This window comes from Prunus mume, linkage group LG6 (genome assembly GCF_029339155.1).
Source record: "Prunus mume cultivar Tortuosa linkage group LG6, ASM2933915v1, whole genome shotgun sequence".
NCBI lineage: Eukaryota > Viridiplantae > Streptophyta > Magnoliopsida > Rosales > Rosaceae > Prunus > Prunus mume.
Window position 1 is genome coordinate 14,198,104 of NC_142703.1, and position 25,163 is coordinate 14,223,266.

General features: G+C 35.5%; 3 protein-coding genes across 6 annotated transcripts; 2 read left to right on the plus strand and 1 right to left on the minus strand.

The window, feature by feature from the left end:
- Nucleotides 1–359: 359 nt before the first annotated feature.
- On the minus strand, nt 360–6,470 carry LOC103335079 (Xanthine/uracil permease family protein). Its single transcript, XM_008238077.2, has 14 exons — nt 6,153–6,470; nt 4,919–5,016; nt 4,638–4,814; nt 4,303–4,403; nt 4,129–4,204; nt 3,600–3,659; nt 3,277–3,452; nt 2,889–2,985; nt 2,403–2,489; nt 2,233–2,291; nt 1,646–1,737; nt 1,380–1,457; nt 967–1,127; nt 360–877 (listed from the first exon to the last, which is right to left on the minus strand). The coding sequence occupies exons 1-14, from the start codon at nt 6,256–6,258 to the stop codon at nt 659–661; spliced, it is 1,587 nt and encodes a 528-aa protein (XP_008236299.2). The 5' UTR covers nt 6,259–6,470; the 3' UTR covers nt 360–658.
- A 3,804-nt stretch (nt 6,471–10,274) lies between these two features.
- On the plus strand, nt 10,275–12,726 carry LOC103335080 (uncharacterized). Its single transcript, XM_008238078.3, has 3 exons — nt 10,275–10,461; nt 10,643–11,432; nt 12,232–12,726. Exons 1-3 carry the CDS (start codon nt 10,395–10,397, stop codon nt 12,284–12,286), a joined length of 912 nt encoding a protein of 303 aa, XP_008236300.3. The 5' UTR covers nt 10,275–10,394; the 3' UTR covers nt 12,287–12,726.
- Nucleotides 12,727–18,013: 5,287 nt separating this feature from the next.
- On the plus strand, nt 18,014–25,068 carry TRB1 (telomere repeat binding factor 1). 4 transcript variants are annotated; one of them, XM_008238081.3, is made up of 8 exons: nt 18,016–18,272; nt 18,616–18,654; nt 19,067–19,253; nt 19,497–19,714; nt 19,798–19,882; nt 21,268–21,351; nt 23,629–23,979; nt 24,535–25,068. In XM_008238081.3, exons 3-8 carry the CDS (start codon nt 19,104–19,106, stop codon nt 24,547–24,549), a joined length of 903 nt encoding a protein of 300 aa, XP_008236303.1. In that variant the 5' UTR covers nt 18,016–18,272; nt 18,616–18,654; nt 19,067–19,103; the 3' UTR covers nt 24,550–25,068. The 4 variants fall into 4 exon arrangements, with proteins under 4 accessions (XP_088910700.1, XP_008236304.1, XP_008236303.1 ...); XM_089054574.1 differs by lacking the exon at nt 18,616–18,654 and having other exon boundaries at nt 18,014–18,272; nt 23,629–23,993; XM_008238082.3 differs by lacking the exon at nt 18,616–18,654 and having other exon boundaries at nt 18,014–18,272.
- Nucleotides 25,069–25,163: the final 95 nt, after the last annotated feature.

Sequence of the window (25,163 nt, forward strand, 5' to 3'; positions counted from 1 at the left end):
CCTAGCCTCGGGCTGGGCTCATGGATGGAAAGGCTCTAATGCCAATGCAGAAATACAATTCTGAATCCACTCTGCCTGCTTATTTAGACAACCTTATCCTAATTCCCTAGGGGTTTATATGTTAATCCACTTATCCATTTATAATCAATATTCATATTGTATTGTGTATCTTAAACCCTAAGGAATTAGGATAAGGTAACCCCATATAAGCAAATCCATTTCCAATAAGATTTAAGATAAACATTTACACCAGAACAAGGCAAAGACATCAGATTGACAGATCCTTTGATACCACAGAGAATAAAGCCAAACCCCAAAAATGAACTAGTCTTTTGTTTGTGACAGAATGCCAGCAACAATTCCAATATAAAGTTGTTCTCTTCACAACATATCAAATTCCTGAAAAATCAGTAATTAGAGGGTTTCCAAGCTCCATTACAAATGTAATACCAAGTTTTCAGCTATAAGAACATAATTACAAGCTCAGTGTGTATTCAATTACCAAGATGGTTTTCCCATTCCAAATTGCTCCTATACATATCCTTTTTTTTCTCCTTTGTCAACTTGACAACAAAACACAAGACGCTCTTCCTTAGTTTCCTCTATTTGAGCTGTTCATTAATGAAAAGTATTGGATGGAGTGAAAGGATGCTTAGCATCAAACTGATGGGAAATACCTATTAAGGTTGTATGGCAATGAGTAGAACTCTTCACTCCTAGTATCTGAGCCAAAATTCTTGAACTTTCCCCACCAGTGTCTGCCACTATCTCTCCGAGTTGAGCCGTGTCCGCGACTGACAGTTAAGTCCAAGAAGAAAGCAATTATAATTGCCACTGTTGCTGGGGATGAAAAAATTACTTGCACTATATTGTTGAACTGCAAGAGTAAGCATTCAGGTGTTAGCACAGAGTTTTCTGTAAGACAACAGTGAATCTTTGAAGATAAATTGCAATTCAACTACTTACCCAAGTAGAACCAGTGTGAACAGGACCATGACCAGAAGTTGCGAGGTATTCGTTAAAGTATTGGGGCACAGAAAGACCCATGAAGAGAGCAAAGCCAACAATGAACTTTGACCTATAGCTGTTTAGGTTGCAGAACTGGAGCAAACCAAGACCAGCAGAAGCTGCACAACAAACAGTACATATCATCAAAATTTCAAATACATATTCTCAGTTTAGAGGATCTGATTGACAGATCCTCTTATAAGCAAATCCATTTCCAACAAGATTTAAGATAAACATTCTCAGTTTATAGTTTATATGTGACCAAGCATGGACTATAAACTGAGAATTATTCATAGTATGTTCACATAAACTAAAAAAAAAAAAGTCGATAAAACATATACATAGTTATGATATAGGAATGAAATGCGCACCAACATAGGCGTAGAGGACGCAATACAAAGCTGCCACAATAGGTAATGGTATAGAAGCAAGAACAGCCCCAAATTTTCCTGTGAATGACATAATTAATGACACCTTAGACCACATAATGTAAGCAAAGTCAATAACATGCTAAGCTCCTGCTTGCACTCACTTAGTTTATATTTCTTATTGAGAAATTAAGTATCCAAAAGATAAACAGTTAGCCCATCAAAATACAGAATATTCAAGATTTAGATTGCTAAACGGAACACCGAACCTAATACAGAGAAGAAGAGCATAAAGCCTGCCGATATTTGAATTACTCTCCGACTTCCAATATGCGTTAATCCCAAAAGACCTGCATTTTCACTAGAAAAACAGGGTAAGATCATTAGATCACATGTTTACACAATATGGCAAATATTTCTCTATCAGTTAACAATTATTTCTTTTTTAGATATATTTTCACTAGAAAATGCAGTGAGCTAAAAGCCTACAACTAGGGCACCCACGCACTCAATGCACAAAACTATGGGCCCTTGTAATATAGATCGAGAACTGTGACTAATGTACTGTTCTACAGGATTATATGCAGACAAACTTATCCAACAATTGCGTAAAGCAATCTCCAGATTTTGTATAAATCAACATCTTTGCACTTTGTTCATCTTTTTTATATGCCCAGTGATAAAAAATTGGTAAAGGTAATATGACATTCTAGCAATATTGGCTATGCACTTGTAAGCCAGTTAAACCTTTTACAAATTGATTATGCACACTGTGTAGTTGAGCCAGAGAAGCATTTGTCCTCATCCCAGAATTCTACAACAAAGGATGTCATAACTTCATAAGTTAAATATTTACACTGATGCCGTGGAGCCAGTTAATGTGCCAAATATGCCATCCAGAAAAGTGTTTATGCCCTGAAATTTTTACAAGACCAAATAAGTGTCGCAGAACTAACAATTACAAAGTGTCTACAATCTAACTATAAAGTTGTGGTTAACATGACAATTCATAGGACCACTTCCTACCTGCCAGCCAATACCTCTGCCGAGAACAGAAGGTGGTAGAGGGGTGGCACTCCCATATCTTGATGCCGCAATAAAGGTACCGGTTGACTGCCCCAAATGAAAGGGAGAAAGGATATGTCAGGGAAAATGAAGGTACTGTGTATTCATTTTACAAACCTTTCATAGAGAATCATATTTCAAATAAAAAGATAGCATTAACATACGATGAGAAAGTTACACAACGCATCCTTACAAATCACAAGTACATTTAATTTATATTTTATTCTTTGTAACAGTGTCAAGAAACCATATCTGAAGGCATACCAACAAAAATTTCCTAAAGACATCTTAACAAGGATGTCTGGTCTACTTTATGTATATAGGTCTACTTTATGTATATATACTATGTAAAATGAACATCTGTTTGCATAATTGTAATCTTGAAGTATCAAAATGAGAATAGGAAATTCAATAAAGAAAACAAGAATGAACTTCATAAGTGTTTACCTCAACAATGGCAACAAAAGCTGCAGCCATCATTGAAAAAGCATCACCAGCATTAAAATCAGGACGCCCCCATTGAAATGGATAGGGAACCCTTATCCTACATATGGTGAAAAGAAGAAACATTATTCAATGTCATACTATTGTTCATCTCTCTAAATTAAGAAAAATATTTATATAACTGTGTTACAATGATACAAGAGTTTTGACAATGCAGGACTACACTTCTGGAACATGAAACTAAATAGGAGTGGGGGGAATTGTTTACGGAGCCTGAGTAAATGACCAATGATAATCAGACTTCAGTTTTCGCTTTTATTCCCAAACAGAAAAAGTAATAAGATTCTATGATTACTCAAAACAGGACTTTAAGGTAGAACTTTAAGCTTACCAACGAGCAGAGCTAACAAGCCCAGAACGATCAGTGCGGCAACTTCTTTGAGTTATAGGAGATCTTTTGTCGTATGCACCAGCTGCAGTCAAAATTTCTGCATATACCCATACAATTGCAACAGAAAATAGTACTGCAAATCGGTGAAATATAGGCAGTTTTAACTTCATCGTGTACTGCAGTAACAATGGTTAAATATTAGAAGAGACAATTAATCAGAGTAGATACGCAGGATTTACATTCTATAAAACAATATAACTTGATAAATTGATAATTAAATTGAAGATGACTGCAAGAAAATGATAGTTGAGGATTCTGCCTACCTGCGATAGAAAAACCAGTATAATCAATGCTGGTAGTCCAACTTCAACACAGTTTGCAAGCTGCACCATCAAGCAGGAAGGAAGGATGTGATGATCCAAACAAAGTAATACCTCCATTTAGTTGAAAGAGAAACTAAAAAGAGTCTTTGAGATTAAAAGTTTAAAAGTTTTGTAAAACTATTCTCAACCACCTACAGTGATATCTAAATAAAAATCAACCAGAGCCTCATTTATTACAAAATGTATAACAATGTTTCAGAACATTTCTTTATTCCTATGCAAGTTCAAGGAACACTAACTGACTCGTACCTCAGATGGGTCCTGTCAATTTGGTGGCTTACCACCAGGCTTTCACATAGGCACAATCCCTTGGAATATAATCCATGTTAATTTTTACCCCAACATATCAGATTTGTTGACTTAAAATGAATCAGAACTCATGGTGTGCATGAGGGAAAATAGAAGTAGTTTCATATATACCAATCATTTGCAATGAGCAATAAGGCAATGAAGGGTTCAGCATGGTTACCTGAGGGAAACCAAATACAAAGAACCCTAGTCCAGTAAGCGTCACAAGAGGAACTGCAGAGAGAGGGCTAAGAAACCTGCATCAAGCCACATCAATAATCAAGTTCTTTCTTACACACAGTAATAAGTAATAAGCACATCATCAGATTCTAATAGCTTTAGTGCCACAACCTACCTCCCAAAAATTCTCACAAACCCCAGAAAGCCAAGAATCATCTGGAAGAAAGATGCAACTATGATTGCTCCTTGTATTGCTCTCATGGATTGTTTAAACCTCTAACAAAACATTAACAACCCATAAGAAAGACCATAAGTACAAATGAACTAAAAAATACAGGACATCAAATCCATCAGGCTCCCTTTATAAGTCATCAAACATGAAAGAAAGAAAGAGTACATGGTAATCATTTCCATGTAAACCCTTTCCTTACCATCCATAAATTCTGCCCTAGAGTCCAATAGAGTGCTGAAAATAGGAGAAGGGAAAATGACAAATTGGATCAGACCAACCTGGTGGGGGTCTATGTATACACTGAACCTCCTGGATAAAGCAATGGAGACAGCAGGGATGATGAAGGCATAAGAACCCCCCATCACAACAGGAAGCCTAGTCCCAAGCACAGTCTGCAAGAGTGTGTTAATACCCGCAACAAAGAGCAAAGTTTCTATCACCTCAGCCTTCTCCACCTATTAACATAAAGGTAGAGCAATTAATGTTGGAAAGACCATGCAAGCATGAATCAGAAATGGGAAACAAAAAGGTAAGATTTTTCTTCTGAAAGAGGTCTTACATCACCACCACCCATTAGAGGGACAAGTATGGTTGGAATGATCACAGTGGTCCCAAGCATTACCAGGAAATGCTGAAATCCCAAAAGTATGGCTTCAGCTGCAACCAATCAAACAAATTTTAGTAAATAGTATAACAAGAAGAGAATAAAATTTTAGAGAGAGAAAACAGAAAACAAATGTTAACATACAGGGGAGCCTAATCAAAGGAATAGAACGTAGGCCAAAATGGAATTACTTTAATGCTCTGATTGGTTTGCAGGAAAATGCAGAAAAAAAGAGAAAGGCAGAGAGGGGTGATACTTGAAGGAGGTAGAATCATCAAACGTAAAAGACTCAAGAGAAAACACTGAAACACAAAGCGAAGAGAAAGTTCATTGGATTATTGTGTATTTACTATTCAGAGATGAGAAAAAGTACTGTATTAGTAAAGGATTCAACTTTATCCAATTCCAAACTTCCTTTCGTTTTCTTTTCTCACAAAGATTTGTCTTTGGAAACCATTTTCTTGGTAGCCAAACAAAACTAACATTACCCAAAAAGCTAAGATTATGTAGAAGTAATATATAGTAAACATGATACATATATGGTTACAGCGGGGTTTTGAGCTGCATCCAACCAAACAAATGTTAGCTAATAGTATCACAAAAGATAATCTTTAGCGGGAAAAGAAGAAAACTTAGGGGGACAGAGAAAACAGACAACACAATATAAAATACATGGGAGTCTAAAAAAAGGAACAGAACATTTTCCAAATGGAATGCTCTGATATGTTTGCCGGGAGATGCAGGAAAACGAGAAAGAGAGAGAGGGGTGAAACTTGGAAGAGGTAGAATCACAAAATTTAAGGCCTCAAGAGAAAACACTAAAACACAAAGGGACGACAAAGTTGATGGGATTTGTGTATTCACTATTTAGAGATGAGAGAAAAGCACCATGTTAGCAAAGGTTTCAACTTTATCAAATATTCTCACAGAGACTAGTCTTTGCAAACCATTTTCTTTTCTTACAATCCCTTTTTTTCTTGGTAACCAAACAAAACTGACATTACCCAGAAACCGAGAATATTTACAAATACCATAACCAAAATGATACATATATTTTCACACTGATTTTTGACCCAAAAACAAAAACGGAAACTTTTTCCTATAATCCTTGTAAGGTAATGTAATGGAAACAGGGTAGTGCTCTGTGTGTGTGTATTAGACAGAGAGAGAAAGAGAGAGAGAGAGGTACGCCATGGAGGAGAAGATGTGACACAGAAGTCGACGCCGGGAAGTTGGTCCTTGATAGGGTGTGGTTGGAACTCATCCACCTTTTGTGCTCCACCTCCTGCAGCCATTGTTGGAGAGAAAGCAAAAGGCTAATGAAGCTCACGCTCTCAGACGCAGAGTCTCTCTGCTTTCTTCAACTTCTGTATGTAATGTTACTCTCTGCTGGGGTGTGTTGTCTCTCTTGTCTAAAAGTGTGACATGAGTTGAGAGGTTAAAGGGGTGCGATTTCGTCGATGGAGTCTTTTATAATCATTAACTGGAGAGAGTGAGGGATTAGGCAGATACGTTATGACTTAATTCCATCAAAAACTAAATTTATCACCAATTTGCCAAATTACATTTCTTTCAATTCAACAATGTTTTATATCAGGTTTTACTCTAAAATTACTTTGTACCTCTCTTAAAACGCGGATTTGACTCATATTCATCCTATCAACATCAATATAAGTGGCACCTTTATTAAAGTTGTGGTAAATAAATGTGGTGTAAAGTAAATATTAGTACTCATTTTTTTAAGCATTTCCTTGTCCAAAATATATATTAATAATATTTAGATACACGTGTTGTTCAATTATCTTATAATTCAAGGATTTATGAGTGATTATTTGCGCATCCGAAGTCTTATGCTCGATTCACCTCTCTCAATTTTTTCTTGTATAAAAGAAAGGGTAATAGAGACTCGAGCCAACATCAAAACTCTTGCAACATTGTATGTGCACACAAAATTACAATGTATGGAGACAACTATTAATGTTAATGATAAATGTGAAGACTTTCGTAGAGGGGATACATACATGTAACGTAAGCATTATTTTTGGTCAAGAGAAAAATTGACACACCACAACTCAGCCTCACACTTTTCTGATAAAACCAAGTGCTTTTAACATTTGAATTGAACCTTGTATGTTATCCTCCTACAATGCGCCTACTATGTAATATTATTAAAAGGATATTTGATTTTCCAGAAAATATTTTCAAGATTCTCATTATTAATTTTTCTGTTGTGGACATGAGAAGCCTGAATTACATAAGTGTACTAGTTTTTGCTTGGAGAGCAAGAACTTGAATTTTTTCAAATTTTATGTGGTTTTGGCGGTTACATGACATGTAGGGTTCCTGAAGAGGAGAGCAGCTGAGCCTGAGACTGAGAGCCCTACAGAGCAAAACCAAAACCATATCTCAGTGACAGACAAGAGCTGCAGGTTGCAGACTTTGCAGCAGCAGCAGCCTATCATATCCTCTGATCATGTCAAAAAGAATATTGACTGTTACCAACAAAAAAGAAGAAGCCATTTTTTGGTATTATTTTGTGCATATATAAAGATTTTTTGAGACCTTATTGAGTTGATGAGATAAAAAATGGTGGTTGGCTTGCCAAAGAAACAGTCCCCATTTAAGGACTGAAAAAGAGGGGCAGTACTCTTTCTGTGAGGACTGCAAAAGTGGCTTGACCCATTTTTCAAACCTGCAAATGTCTGTTTGTTTTGTCCAAAACTTGTTTTACTCTTGGAATTTCTCAATTCTCATTGGTTGGATTTTTATGTATGGATGGATGGAGAGCAAGTAAGGGACTACGGTCAAACAAGAGGGTGCACCAACCCTAATGCTCTTCCTTTTCCCAAAGTTGGGTTTATGTTTGGTGAACAACAATCCCTAAACCCAAGTTAATTACCAACCCTCTTAAAGAAGAGCTCAGAACATTCTTCGGGTAACAAGAAATGCCACATTTGCCTTTGTTTAGTATCACAAGCTTTGACATTGGCAATTTGGGTTAGGACTCTAATTTAATCTAGTCATAAAGTCATTGGATTTTGCCATTGTGAATGGTGTTTTTCAAACGGGATTTTGCCAAATGCATGTTATACAGACACATAGCTAAACTTACTTTCATATTTTTTTTCAAAACACAAGTGGTAGTCTAAACTACAAGGAGGAATGGGGCTTTTCACACACACAGTGCCATAGAGATTTGTACACAAAATCACTAGCCAGTAAATCAATAGCTTTTTTCCACTGGGTTTTATCCTGTTGAGAAAGTTACTTTCATAACGGATGTGGATGAAAGGAAAAAAAAACATAAATTAGAACTTTGAGTATAAGTTTTGTTTTAGTGAGCTTCTAAATACACTCAAAGTTTAAATCAGTACACCCATGTTTAGGCCCAGACAAGAAGCACAATGTGATATTTTTTTTGTGGGCTTGTGTAAATAGAAGTGCACAAAGAAAAATTGCTTAGAAATAACCCACACCACACACACAAGGGGAAAAATTTATAAAAATTCTGAAAATGATTGACTGTCCAATGCAAAAAGATATTTCTTTGGCTTTCAAGCTAAGCAACCGAGTTGATTTGTTCAGAAAATTATATGAGTTGAGTACCCATCTTTCCACCTTCAAGGCTTCAACCTCTCATTTAGTTTTCTTTTCTTTTTCAAAACCAAGTAGATGATAAAACTTTTAAAACAATTCATTATTAAGTAATTAGGTAATGAAGGCTGATGATATATATTTTTTAACTCTTTTTTCAACTCACACTAAATAGGTCGACCCACAATATTTCCTCTCATTTTCCAATTGTTCGTTAATGTTTTCACTCTGAACAAAATAATGTTTTGGAGCTTAAATTTACTTTAAATTTAGTAAAAAATTCAATCCAATTCAATTCTATGTACCAAATTCGAATAGAAAGTATAATTTGTAGCTTCGTCTGTGGGGCTTGAATTACCTAGGCCTTAGCCGAAGATTAAGCACACATAATATATACTTAAGTATGTAGAAAATAAAATAAAAGCCCTGAAAATGATTGAATGACCAATGCAAAAGGATATTCCTTTCCTTTCGAGCAAAGAAACCGTGTTGATTTGTTCAGAAAATGAGAATAGTCTCTTTAGTCTGGTTAATCTATTCTTTTCTCTCTCTTTTTTTTAATATAAAAAATCTATTTTAAATCAAGTTAATCTTTCTCTTACAACAATTTATTCTCAAATAATTAGGTATGAAAGTAAAAATCTCTTAGTCTAGTGATACTCCCCTTCCGACTTTGAAACATGTATCGTGATGCTATATTTAGCGATTTTTTCAACTCTATAACTTAATGTGTCTCAAATAAATTGGAAGACTTGTTCTCAATCAAATTATTTGAAAACTTATCAACAGATTCTTATACTATGAATAAAAGTTTCTCAAAATAGAACATCACATTCTGTTTAATTATTCTTGCATGCTACAAGCTGTGTCCACGTCTGTATGTGCGTGTTTGAGAAAAAATTAAGAGAGAAAAGAAGACGGATTCAATCGTTGATTGATTGAAGCATATGGCTACGTTGAATGTGTCAACTTGTTTTGATTGAGATTGATTTAGGACTTTGCAATGGTTGTTCTTATAAGGCTAGATCAAGTGACTCAATGAAATTTCCAAAAGTTTTTTATTGTTTGTTTTATTTGGGCATCAGTAACTTACAAAATTACAATTTTGTTGTGCTACAGAGTAACTTTTATTTGGGACATATAACCTCTATGGGACGGGAAAGTAAGAATAAATGCTTTCAACCATTGAAACTACAAGTTTTCACGCTATTTATAGCTTTTGTTCAAGGTAGAACATTTTAATTATGTTGTTGAGTGGTGGTAGTTATTCAAGCATTCCCTTGAGGTGATAATTTTGATACTCGGGAAATCACTTTTGAATTACCTTGCAAGTGAAATTTCATCCTTTGTTCTGAAAGCATGACAACTAGTTCTTAATCGAATGATACTTCTTTCTAATGATGAAATATGTCTCAAGTTTGAATCTTCATATTCTTCATTGATTAAAAAAAATGTATTCTAGACGATGTTCCAAATTTTACACATGTTATGAATTACTGATTCAAATGCAACACTATTTCCGGTGGCGGTTAGCAGCTACTCCACATAGAACAGTTGAAGTTTTCCTCCTGCTTCGTACCGAAGAAAAAACAAACAAACCATCTTTCTCACTAAACAAAATCCGATGTGTCAAACAAAAACAGATAGCTTGTTAGCCGCTATTTACTGCAGGCCAGTTTAAATCAACAAACCTCCCTAGATTTTGGATACTGGTGGAGACAAATCTCCCTTGGTTCCTTGCCCTAATAAATACAAAAACTAGATCCTAGCTTTTTGCATTGTAACCAAGAAAGATTAAACATATTTTTGACTTAGCAATCAATCAAGAACACCAAGAATGAGTGATCACAGCCACCACCAGCCTCCTCCTCAACAGCAGCCTCCCAATGATGTTCCTCCTCAAGGTTAATTATGTTTTTTTTAAACCTCTTTCCTTGTTTGTCCCTTATGGTTTCTCTTGAATTTGTATGAATATATTTGTTGGATATATAATCTTGGAATTTTCAAATCATAGGTTTTTTTATAAATATATTTTTTTGTTATATAGGGTATGGTTTAATTTGGTTTTTGCAAATAATGAATTAGGTTATCCACCACAAAATGACGGATATCCCAACAACATTTATCCGCCGCCGCCACCACCACCACCTGAAGGACATTCCAAAGACGCTCATTTGCCACCTACATATCCCCCACAAGGAAATTTAGGGGACGTTTATCCACCGCCAGGACAAGGACAAGAACAAGAACAATCACGTGATGTTTATCCCCTGCAAGGACAAGGACAAAGACAAGAACAATCAAGGGACGTTTATCCCCCGCAAGAAAAATCAAGCGACATTTATCCCCCACAAGAACAATCAAGCAATGTTTATCCCACACGAGGACAAGGACAAGGAGAAGAACAATCGAGGGACATTTATCCCCCTCAAGGACAAGGGCAAGGCCAAGAACAATCGAGAGATATTTATTCCCCACAAGCACAAGGAGAAGAACAATCGAGGGGCATTTATCCCCTGCAAGGACAAGGACAAGAACAATCAAGGGACGTTTATCCCCCACAACTACAAGGAAAAGAACAATCGAGGGACGTGTATTCCCCACAAGGACAAGGACAAGGACATTCTCCACATCGTGGGTATCCTCCTGCAGGCTATCCTCCTCAAGGTTCTCCACCTCCTGGATATCCTCCTCATGGTTATCCTCCTCAAGGTTATCCTTATCCTCCTCCCGGATATCCTCCCCCGGGCTATCCTCCTCCCGGATATCCTCCCCATGGCTTTCCTTCTCCTGGATATCCCCCACATTACCGTCCACCGCCTCCCCATCATCAACCAAATCCTAGTACCAGTAGCACGGGTTGTCTACAGGGCTGGTACGTTATTCCCTTTCTTATTTTCTTTCTTTCTCTATGTACATTTACGTTACGTCCTAAAATCTTAGCTCTTCTCCTCCCTCACTTCCTGATTTATGCAAGCTCATAGGTTCTTAACCCATATTTAGGATTAGTGGTTTTTTTAAATTTTTTAAATATAAATATAAATATAAATAAATTTGGGTACGAGTCAACTCAATTTTGAGCTATCGCATTAAAAAATTGGAAAAAAAAAACTCAATTTTTAGCTATGATAGCTTGGTGTTTTTTTTTTGTGTGGAGACTTGAGGATGTTGTCATTTGGCATGAAAAACTTCTTTTAAGTTCTTTGTTTTTTTGTTGAGACTTATGGTAGCATGCACATAACTTTTTGTCAAAATGTCATTCTTTATGTCATATGCTAAGCTAAGAATGATTTGACCGTTTCAATTTGTGACATTGGCTTTTAAATTGGGGTATGAGATGCCGTATGTTTTCATTTGATGCAATATGCAAATGGATATACTATTTGGCAACACAAATGGTTTATTTTTTTAATTAGGAAACTTTGATTTCTGTTAAGGAAACATATGAAGTGGTTTTTAATTTTTAATTTTTTTTACGACCTTTTTTATTAAGAGGGATAATAATATACCAAACTCATACACACTACTTCGGATGCTAGAACTCAAACTAAGACCTTACATGAAGGAATAATTGCTCCAAACCACTACACTAATGATTTCTTTGCGAAGTGCTCTTGATTATTAAGTTAGTGCATTCTCTAATTAATTTGTTTTCAACTTGATGAATGGTGCAGTTTGGCTGCACTCTGCTGTTGCTGTATGTTGGATTGCTTATGGGGCGGAATATGATTGGTCTTATTTGAGAGGAGGCCATACAAAACTTTCCCAACCTTTATAGCCCCACACAAAAACATATGATGATAGCGAAGAATGGAGTGCTATGAATTGTAAATATTCATTAGGAGATTTGTCACTCATAGTTGACTTATTAAGTGCAATTAGGGTTTAAATTACTTTTTTTTTTATTAGTACAACAACGTAATCTTATATATTTTCATGCATGAAGAGAAAAATACGTCTCAGAAATTACTCTAATTGATTGTTTCACATGGTATTATCAGAGCAAATATCTTAGGCTTGAATCTTATCTCTTGTTACCTCTCTTAAGTACCTATTATGTCAGGCGACAATAGTAAGGCTTCACCCTATCATCGTTTCAATTGCCAATATTCAACATGAACCTTTCACTGGTCCCATCAAATTAATTATTTCCTTTGGTCCCAAGTCAAGATTGAGAAGGACTTCCTCAACTCGACACCACATACCCAAATTCCAACTTGTAGAGGGTGGATAATTACAAAGTGCACGTGTAACATGCATGAAATTGTTACTATAGCAGTTTCTCATGTCTGGATTTATCAAACTGGTAACATGTAAGAGGATGTTGATGTTTTCTAAGTTTTACGCTATTTCTCCAGTAAGGATTGGTGTTGAAATTCTTAATATAAAATACTTAACGGAGTATTTCCCGTGATGAAAAATAAGAAGTCGGACGATACTTATGTTAAATGACTCTTAAGATTACTTAATTCGATAATGAATTAAACTATCTTATGTTGTGAACAAAGAACTTAAAAAGAAGTTTTCTTATTTCTAATAATTCAAACTTATTTATAAAGTGATGCTAAAAAAACTATAAAAAAAAACTAACACTATGATACAGTGACTCATACAGTGCATACTTTAAATTGAAAAAAATTAACTGGTTACTTTATATAGATACCGCACTAATTGAACATGTTTATTGTATCAAAATCGGGTTATTGAATTTGAAATTAAACAGATTTATTTATTGTTTGTGTGAACCCATGTCAAATAATTGTCTATCTACACGAACTTCAATTCGTGTCAAATAATGATTTATTTAGAGTATCTACAGTGGGGAGTGTATAATGGGATGTATGTTAAATATACACTTCGGGTGATCGGAATCACTTGCAATAGGGAGTGTAAATGAATGTATATTTACATCACTACCATGAAATGTAAATATATATGCAATTGTACATCTATTTTTACATCTCTTGCAGATGGGACCCAGTTGGGAAAAAGAGAGGAAAAATGGAGCAAATCAATTATATATATTAGATTTACATCGTTTCTCATTAGAGCAAAAAACGTATTTACACCCCCCGGAAGTGTAAATGAGATGTAAAAGTGGTTTTACACTCCCAAAAATACACCCCCCTGTGGATGCTCTTAAACCCTTTTCAATTTGTGACTGTTAATATATAGTATCAAATTTACCTCACCTAATTTAATTTTCACATTCACTGTAAAAATAAATTACTTTTGTTTCTTTTTTTCTTGTTTTAACAAAATAAAAAAACAGGCTCCAACAAGGTTCAATCCAATGAAAAATGACTTTACTTGCATACCAGTAATGTGTATGAAAAACCCTAATTTAAAATTCTATAATTTATCGTAATTTAGTTTATCGTTTGTATTAAAATAATAATAAATAATAAAAGAAGGCGGCAAGTTACTAGTGCAGGTTAGTTTAACTTTAAACAAACCTTCCTTCAATTTGAATATTGGTAGAAACAAAACTCCTTTTTTTTCTTTGGTCAGAGAAACAAACCTCTCTTTGTTAACAACTCCGACGTCGCATTCATCCTTTGCTGCCCTTCTTATTCTTATTTTATTTCATTAAAAAAAGACCAAACAACGTATTTAGAACGAATCCCCACTCGCACATCCAGCCTGTCCACTCCACACCTCTGTCTCTCTCTGACTCTCCACCCACTATTAACTTCTCTCAACTCCTCCATAACAAAAAGAGCAAGCACAAGAAAAGAAAAAAAAAGATCAGATCTTTTCTGAGTTTCTGGGCTTAATTTGCTACAGCAATCCATCAAGAACACCACCAAGAATGAGTTATTACAACCAGCAACAGCCTCCTGTTGGTGTTCCTCCACCTCAAGGTAAGCAAGCAAGTCACATCTTCTTTTCCTGATAATTTTTTTTTCTTGATTTTGTTCAGATCTATGTAAAAGCTTGAAGAATTTAATTAAATTTTGAATTTTGTGAAATGGTTTTTGTTCTGATTTTGGGTTTTAATTCACTTTTGTGGGTTTAAATTGTCATGGAATAGGTTATCCACCGGAAGGATATCCCAAGGATGCTTATCCACCAGCGGGATATCCCCCTCAGGGATATCCTCAACAGGGATACCCTCCACCTCAGGGCTACCCTCAACAGTACCCTCCTCCCTATGCCCCTCAGTATGCCCAGCCTCCCCCTCAACAACAAGAGCAGTAGCACTGGCTGTATGGAGGGCTGGTATGTAATTTTGTCCTCTCTTTTTGTCTCTTTTGTATACAAATGATAATTGAATTTGAATGAAAGGGGACTGCCTTATTGTTTTTGTAAAATTTGTGAAACTGAGTTGGATGTTGACTCAGATCTGGGTTTATCTGAGTTGGTCTAGCTGAGTTTGGCGCGAGTCAACTCGGTCGTTGAGACTTAACAGTCAAACATGTATTGCACGCTTCCCTAGAAAGATAGGTTCACATGAATAGTCCTAGTCTTGGCCAGGAGCCAGGATCCCAAAATTACCCTTTCCATGCCACCAGAGCAGTGGGTAATGTAGTCATTTTGATTTGTCTTTCTCTTTTTTCGATGTGTTTAAGGTCGCACAAACGACAACGATTGTTCGTTTCTGAATATAAGTACCAAATGGTGTTCGATTTTTAAGAGGGGTTGTCTGATATGTTTTTCAATTGCATGAAATGCTGCAGTTTGGCTGCTCTGTGCTGTTGCTGTCTGCTGGATGCTTGCTTTTGAAGGGAGCTGTGGATCAAACATGAAATTGAAGCCTATTTGATTGGATGACGCACAAAATTTGATTCCCTTATCGGATTGTCAAATTTATATCTATCTGTTACATTTGTGTAGTTTTTGTTTTTCATTTTTATTTGACGGTTTATTTTCATAAATGATATGAACTTCTGCTTGAAAAGGTCACACTCACATTGGTTCTTGCTTGCATTTTCTTATGTGCAATTATGTTATTATCAAAATTTGATGAAAATGTTTCTTTTGGGTTGGAAGCATTGGGGATGAAGGCAAAAGTAGTGGGAGATTTTGAGGTTCTTTGTGGTGGGAGTACATTCGGACAAAGATGCTTCCCTCATTCCCTGTAAGGAGATATTACCCATTCCTGCGAAGTTCGATACATATACAAAAATAATTCATCCAAAATACAAAAAGAAAAACTTACGCACACACGTCACATTGCTATTGGCAAGACTATAAACAAGCTCATACTTATATAGTAAGGGGAGAAGCATTTTACTTTGTACAACTATATGATTTTGGAAGCTTTTAGGCTCCGTTTGGTTTATGGTAAAAGAGGTTTAGGGATGGAAAATCAATTGTTTTCCCATGTTTGACAAGTCCATACATGAGAAATGGTTGTCTGACATATAGAAAAATATGGGCGAAAGTGAGGTCCTTCCCAGCTTGAATTTTGGCTTTGTTGGGTTGTTTGAGGTGAAGGGTTGGATTTTGTTCTTTGGGATCATAAAACGCGGGAGGAATATTACCTCCGAGCTAAGGAATATGTTGGATTTGATGCTTTGTGAAAGGCTTGTATTTTTTAGTTTCAGGAGGTTGGCATGGAATCTTGCATCAAATCAAAGACATTTAAAGAATTAAAAAAAGGAAATAGAGGGAGAAAAGCCAGAGTGGCCAGTTGTCAAATTTGTAATACCACAATTGGGTGTTTTGGGGTGGAATTTTGGTTCAATTGAAGCAATTGATCAAGAATTAGTTCGACAAAAACAAGTCTATTTGTAAAAGAGTTCAAAAATGAAGCTAATTTGTCAGCAAACAGATATGAAGGATATGTTGAAGCTATATGCTTTGTCATCCAACAATAACTAGAATCGTTCAAGATGTAAAAACCCAGAATGAAGAACGTGTAGAAGATATGTACGTTTTCATCCCAGGATGACTAGAATTGTTCAAGAGGTAACAACCCATAAGAAGGTGTATGTCAAATATATTTCCTTTCGCACATGGGGTGGCATCACAGTGAAAAAGTGGACCAAATTCTCCCTTTGCACCAAGTGCATTCAGTTTCGATCACGTAGGAGATAATCTTGAGGCAATCCAATATATTTCCTTTCAGACCTTTAGGATTAAGTTATGTCATGTCAAAACATGACTCTACCCCTCGTGAGGGAGGATAGCTAGAAAGGGTTAGGTCTAAGATCGATCGATGCCTCCATCTTTCTCATTTCAAAAATAACAAATAAAAATCTTTCCTTCTTTTCCCAGACACTCAAGAGGTAAAATTTCTAACAAAAATAGACATTGAAGAGGTAAAAATCTAACAAAAATACACATTCATATGAATGCCAACTAATATATCCACGGAAGGATTCATATATTCGTGTATATAGCAATTGAGTTGTATTATGTTGGTACGGATCTTGTCATTTCTGGTTTGTGATGACTTCGCACTAACATGGCATGTTTGAGCTTATCCTCATATCTTTTAATTGGAAATTTATGATTAATACTCATTCTAAAAAAAACCAACTAAATGTTAGCAAGAAAAAAAAAATCTGTAGTTTTCCAAGAATACACATCATTCCATATATGAAGAAATGAAAAAGAATAATAGTTTCCTGTTTCCTCGACACTAACATGACCAATATGTTCCCTATTTACATTAGCATCTTCACCATCTGCGAATTCATTTTAGATAATTATCAACCATAACTCACTAATGGATTCATAAGTTGCATCATCTCGCGGAAAATGATAGTTTGTTTATGCCTCTTAACAATGCACATGATTTTACATGTGACTCTATTGCAACATTAAATTATTGAATTACCGTAACATTAAATTATATGAATTACCGTAACATTAAATTATATGAATTATCGTAACATTAAACTACATAAAATGGACTAAAACAATTAAAATTATATGGATCAAATTGAAAACGAGATCAAGCTAGGAACCAAAATTGTTGTTTCCCACCGCTTCCCTTGCACTGTTTTTTTTCTTCTTCTCAAAGGGTAATAATACAAGTTAGCGAAATCTCAGATGCACCTTATTTGTAATTTATGCATGTATAATATAACTATATTCATGTTTAGGGGTTTAATGTTTAGAGCTTAGGGTTCAGGTTGTAAGATTTAGAATATGTAGTTTAAGGGTTAGGATTAGGGTTTCCATCAAAATTGGCCTTTCCTTAATCCCTAACTCTAAACCCTAATTCTATCTATGAACCCTAAACCTTAAACTCTGAACTCCAAATAAATTATAAACCCTAACGGTATTTCAAATTCCATGTATTGAAATAACCCTAAGTGTAACGGTATTTCAAATTGCACATGTCGAATAAGTTTCAAGTTCGAATCTCTACACCCGTTGATTAAAAAAGGTATGGAAAAGTTTCGAATGCCCTAATTTTCGTGCAACAGGCAAGCCTCCCTGGACCCCACATGCGTGTACCGTTGTAATACATGTCACCAGGATAGTCAAGTTGAACGGAAATTCAATGTTACTTTTGGCCAGCAAGGCCTGAAACAGATTTTTCGTGTCGATCCGCAAAAAATCCCAGGTGGACAGGAAAGAGCGCCAGAGAGCAACCATGCCTTCACCTTCCCCGACATCGAACTGAATTTCAAATCTCAGAGCCCAAAACACCAAATTAAAAAAAAAACCGCAAATCAAAATAAAATGAAAACCCGATAAAAATAGACCTCGACGACGAAGAAATTTTAAAGCATTCACCGTCATTTTGGCTTATCTGGTAATTTTCCTTTCCTGATTACTTTTTTTTCCTTTCGTTCATGTAATTTCGACTCTTTGTTTTGTGTATTTATGAAATTCGAGGTGATTTGAACATTTTTATAAATATTTTAGAGGAAAATGGAATTGTATTGGATTTCCCTTTTGGTTATTAATTGTTAGGGATTTTAGGGTTACTGGGTTGTATGAAATGGAGTTTCAGGTTCAGCCATTGAATTTTCCCGGTGGAGGATTTTAGGGTTGGCTTTTTCTTTTTTGAATTATATATGAAGGATTCGGTTTTTTCATGATGATATTACGCAATTAAATTATAAAATTCTTGTTTTCATTTTCGAGAATTATAGATAACTGTTGTTTGGACATTTGAGTACTACCGAGTTGAGGTAAACTTTACTGAACTGAGAGTAAAATAGATGCTAATTGTCAATAAAAGAGTCTTATAGGACATCCCTGTGATCTTAAAACAGCTCGTAATGAATCCAGTTATATGAAATTGAACAAAAAGAAAAAGAAACTGAAAGTGGAACAATGGATGAAACTCCTTCTTTGTTTTATATTTCTTCACACAATTTCAAATTGTTGCATTTCAAATCTAGATCCTTATGCAAACTATGTTTTGCAAAACTCAGTAGCTGAAATTTTTTATTCAGTTATCTTAGTCCCTATAGAATTTTGCATTGATTTTCAGTTTTGATTATAAATGTTGAGTGTTGTTTTTTTGTTAGTTTTAATAATTTATTAATGTTTGAAGTTTGTGCTTGAGTGCATGTTCTAATCTAGACCACTAATCTGCAGATTGATTCTCTGGTGGAGGTTTTTTGTTCTACTCTTTATGGGTGCTCCAAAGCAGAAATGGACAGCAGAAGAAGAAGCAGCCCTTAAAGCTGGAGTTGTTAAACATGGGGCAGGAAAGTGGCGAACCATACTTAAAGATCCAGAATATAGTGGCGTCCTGTATTCTCGTTCAAATGTAGATCTTAAGGTAGGGTTCTTTTAACACTACTACTTGTTAAGAAGTATCATTAATTTCTTCATGCTTGTTCTAAGTTCGAAATTTCGCCCCGACCATCAATAGGTTTAGCCAGTGCATTTATAGTATTCATGATATCAGATATGAGGTTTGGCGATACTCTGATCAATTCTTTATAGATTATTAAAATTGACGGTTTTGCTAGACTATGCTTCAGTGAATAGTTTATAATTTTTTCGTTTTGATGGTGGATAGGATAAGTGGAGAAATATGAGTGTCATGGCAAATGGATGGGGCTCCCGAGAGAAGGCTAAGACAGCAGTTAGAAGAATGCATCCGGTCCCTAAACAGGAAGAAAACTCTATGGCTCTCAGTACTGTTGTTCAAAGCGATGAAGATGTCATGGATGCTAAGCCAATTGCATTTTCCAGTGATACACAGCAAACTTCTGGTCCAAAAAGATCCATTGTGAGGTTAGACAGTTCTATTGTATTTCGTGTTTTTCTTTTTAAACTATGCTGTATGTTTGAGAGTTAATTTCTGTTCATGCTTGTAGGCTGGACAATCTTATCACGGAAGCTATAACTAGCTTGAAGGAGCCTGGTGGTTCTAATAAAACGACTATTGCAGCATATATAGAGGTAGCCTTCTATGTCCAACAAACAAAATCTGTGGTATTTTGAATTGGCTTGCTATTTCTATGACACGTTCCACTTCAATCCTGTCACACAATTGATTGATTGTATAAATATTTCATGAAGTTGAAAAACTTCACAACATAAGTGAGAGGTTGAGATGACAGTGATGTGTTTCAGTGTGCTCAGTCAGCTAAGGTTTTCATAGTGAATCATTTTAAAGGTGTTTATTGTATTTTTTTTTAATACTTGAGTTCAAGTTGCATTTTCGCTCATAAGGGGCTTTTGGCATATATGCCATCCTCACTGCTGTTCTAGAAAGGATCAGGGTTCCATAAAAAACAATTACTAGCCGCAGTAGTTAAAAAGAAAAAGAAGGAATATATATATTAAGAAGATAACGCCCTGGAATCTGCTCTTCATCGTCCCTTGCAGGGGAGGCTCTGTAAAATATACAGACATCCTTGATTAAACACATCTTTTTGGGGTGCGGACATTTAGCTTTAAATTGTTTCCATTACTCTTATGTTTTTTATTCTTTCATTCTTTGTATGTTCTTTGTGATTCCTTGAGGATATTTTTCTCCTTTTTTTTTTTGAGGGATTCTAGAAAAAAGTATTGAATGGTGAATGTAATTTAAGCCGAATAGCAATTGATTGATTGGTTTTGGAGATTGACAGTTTTCAGTCATATCATGGTTCAAGACAAGTGGGCATTCTATTTTCATTGATAAGCCTATGCAACATTATGGAATTGGCTTTGCCATGCTCTCTTGGGTTCCAATATTTAAAGAAATTGAAAAGAACAAAAATTTAAATAGTGGTTGGTCTGCTGTTTAATCCCTACAAGAAGACACCTTATCCACCAGAAATGAACGCAGGGAACCTGTCTTTCAAGCCTCCTTATAACAATTATGAATGTTCAATTTCATCTTATGGCCATAGGCTAATGTAATTTGTAATGTAAACCCCCCGTATAATAGCCTAGCCTTTTATAGAAGTGGTTATGAAAAGGAGTTTATGCCAGTGCATTGCAAACCCCCTCCCCCTCCTAAACAAAAATGCAAGTTGACTTTTTACGACACTGAATCAGTAACATTATCTCTGGGTTCACTGATATGTAATTGCGTATCATCCCAAGGTTATACACTCCAATTATATGGTATGTGAAATCGAATAGGTTTTTAATCATAATTTTCTAAATACAGCTGAATAAGATCAATAATTAATTTCATCTCATCAATAATCATGCTATGTACCTACTGTCTGTACATAGGGTATATCTAATAGTTCTTATTTGTTATTTTAATGCTTTAGAGTTATATAATTGCTAGCATTATTTTCTAGCTATTATTTGGTTATCTGCTCATCCTGAGAGTTTTGGTTTGGTAGGAACAATATTGGGCTCCTCCAGACTTCAAGAGGCTATTGTCTGCGAAATTAAAATACTTGACGTCAAGCCGTAAACTGATTAAGGTAAATATATTATGTAGTCTAATAATCTCAAAAAAATGACCTGTATATATAGCCTTTATGATTTTTATTGGTGTTAGATTATGTGGTTTTTGTGAAATGAATAATTAATGACTTCTTAATGTGCACGGACTTGCCATTTTTATGAACTTACAAACAAGTGGGACTAAAATGGATAAAATTGCCTCATGCATAAAAAAATTAGGTTTCCCAAGGTTTATCATCATACTGGAATGTGTGAATGCTTTCTGCTTACTTTGCATTATAGAACACTTTTAACCAATTGTGTATTTGGTTAAACAGTAATTTATTCTTTGGAATGGGATGGTTGGCCTTGGTTGTGGTTGTGGACTACTAAAAAGTTCTGGTTAATAAGAATAAGAAGAACAATAATAATATTAATGAGGCCAAAGGGGGATGGAAGGTCCCTTCGTTGCAGGAGTAAATTCTCACTACCACTGGAGCTACAAGGCCCCACGTGATATTAATAATTTGTATTATTTTAATAATATTAAGAGCTATGTCCATTTACTCTCTACATGAAAGAAAGGAACACAATTTTAATTAATGATTAGTTGTTCTGGTTGAAATTTCCTTAAAGGTGATTGTCGGAATTAATTAATGAGGTTTAGAGGATCAAATATTTAAACAGTATTGCAGTCATCCTAGATTTTATCTTTCTTTAACCAGTCAATCTGTTTGGGCACATGATAAAGTGCAACTTCTAAAACTGTTATGGCCCATGTAGTACAGTAGTACCTTTGCCCCTTGGTTCAGGTTGTCTGCTTCAACTCCTAATGGTGTAGAGAGCTGAATTCCGTTTTTATGGCTGTGGGGTTCCTATATTCTTTTTTTTTTCCTTTTCAAAAATCAAGAAAAATAGTTTAACGTGTTCTAGTTTCCACTAATCTTTCGGACTTTTTCTATATCTGATTAAATCGCTATCTAGACACCTTGGATCAATAACTTTATTTTTTGAGTCAACAGATAGCAATTTAAACTGGTATGTTATCTCTCCTTTATTGTCCTGCTTTTCCTGGTCCATTTTTCCTTTTTTTACGTAGTTGGCCCCCCTCCCCTTCGTGTTTTCATTGTTCAATTTGGGGACAAGGCCGAAAAACTAAGCTTGAGAGAGATCACAAAGCTCTTGCTTTGGGGTGATGGTCGAAGAGATTCAAGTCGGTATTTTGCTTTTCCCTACATTCCACTCTCTCTTTCCTTATATTGCCTACTCCAATTTTTCCCCCTTTTGTTAAACTGTGATTAGGGTTTAGGTTTTCATGATAAGGATTTCAGTCCGATCTCAGCGTTTCTGTAGTGCTTCCATGATATTGGTTCCACAAGGGCTTAATATATTCATGTTGGATTCTGATATCATTGTTTTATTCCTATATTTATTATTTCTCTCTTTAGTGATCCATTTTTGAATGTTGGCAATCCAGACTTGGTTTATTTTTTCTTGGTAGTGTACTGACGGAGTTTGTACCTTAGTTTTTCTTAGATATAGTACAGATAAACCAAAAAGAAGCAGCTTTCCTTTGATGGCTTATTGTTCTCCAAGCTTTGAATGTGCTGTTGATATGGGTGATTGAATTTGTTGTAAAATTTTAATTCATTCCACATTAAAGCTTTATTAAAATCATCAGATGTGTGCCATGCCGTGTATATCTACCTATTTGTGAGAGAGGATATTAGACCAACTTTTAGATAAGTAAATGAAGGTGTTAAGACATGATTTATGAAACATAGCTTCAAGAGAGTTTGTCAATGATTTGTTATTTCATCGCATTGTTTAGGCATCATTGGACAAAAATGGAAAAGTAATGCCACTTTTTGCTTATCAGTTATAAATATGATTTATATATGGTCATATCTCATATTGAATATGGATCTTGATGGAAATATGGACGATCTAAAAAGATGGAAGTTTTGATGACGATCCAAAAATATTGTGTCTAATATTCATTCTTGCTAGAAAGAGTAATATCATGGATATTATTATATTTAATACTTACTGGTACTTGGATGATATCTGATTTACTTAGTCTACAATATTATTTTGTTCGTGTGTTTCAATTGGGATTTTCTTTAATTAAAATAAATAAAGAACACTACTTATAACATGATATTCCTCAAGATTTGTTGCCCTGGGTTTACATACACTCATCATACACCTGAAATTGAATGTGGTTGACAGAGCTTCTGTTGGTTATGTTCAGTATAGGGGTTTGACTGATTCGAGTTTGATTTAATTTCTAGTATGTTTTTTTGTTTTCACAGGTAAAACGCAGATACAGGATTGCACCTACTCCAGCGTTTTCTGAAAAAAGAAGAAATTCCTCAATGTATCCCTTCGAGGGAAGACAGATGGTTTCTCCAAAATTCGATAAGGATGATGCCACCGTGCTTATGAAAGCGCAGATTGATTTAGAGCTTGCAAAGATGAGGACGATGACCCCACGAGAGGCTGCTGCAGCTGCTGCTCGAGCAGTTGAAGAAGCCGAAGCTGCCATTGCAGAAGCTGAGGAGGCAGCTCGGGAAGCTGAGGCTGCAGAAGCTGATGCTGATGCGGCGCAGGCGTTTGCAGACGCGGCAATGAAGACGCTAAAAGGAAGAAATTCCGCGAAGATGGTAAAGTTCAGATGGTATTTTATCTTTTACAGTGAATTTATTGTCTTGGCTTGAGTTGAAGTGCTTACTTCTGGCAAAACGACAATGACTAGTCTCACAATTGTAACTCCCCTTTGTTGTTAAACAAGTTAGTATGATGATTATACATTACCTTAGTTTTTCTGTTCAACTTCTACTCGGTATCTCTTTCTCAACCACTTCAGTCTCCTTCCCTGCACAAAACCTCTCTCTTCCTACCTGAACTCCAACCACGTTGCACACATAACATGTGTTTGTGGACGCTTCTAAATTCTAATATGCGCGCATTTGAACTTTGTTGTTTGATAAGAGAAGTGTAAATGTCCTTATAAAAGTAGTTGGGGGTATATCTGGCTTTGAGTCTAGTTGGGCAATAATTTTTAGTTTAACCAATATAATGAGGTCACGCATGCCTAACTGCCATCTCTCTCTCTCTCTCTCTCTCTCTCACACACACACACACACACACACACACACACACAGAGATTATGAAGCTTTTGAATTTAATATAATTTTTCCTGTAAACATATGCTGCAGATGAATCGACCTTGATTGTTCAGATAAGGCTAGAGCTATGAACCAGAAGTTTCTCGGGATCGACACATTGTTTTATTGTAATTTGTAGATTATGTCAAGGCCGTTTTGGCAGTGCGAGATAGATTCCAAATTCACCTCTACTGGCCGACACAGGTGGATTCGTAGTTTGTATGTTGATTAGCTTCATTGTAGGCAGTAAGTATTGAGACCCCATCTGGTTCTTGGTTGTAGTTCATTTCCTTTTAGAAATTTCAAATGCAGAAACTAGAACTCATAGCGGGATAGAAAAGTTTTTAGTTTTAACTGGATGTATGTTTTGTAATTGTCTTATTTTGACTTGTTTTTCTGGGCCTTCAAGATAGAAGTGGAGGTAGCTGTCATTAGTTGAGTTAATTTATACATGTATATGCTTTGGATCAAACTGTTCACTCTGACCCAATGACAGTTCTGCCCCCTTCGTTTTGAGCTTCTATGTAAATTGTGACTGCCGGAAATGGACAGATGGAACTTGGAATATATATGGCATTTATTTTACCGACACTGTATTTTTTATTTATTTATATTTTTTTATCAATGGCGGAGGGGAGATTCAAATTTAAGATTCTGTTGAGCGGAAAGGAAAAAATAGT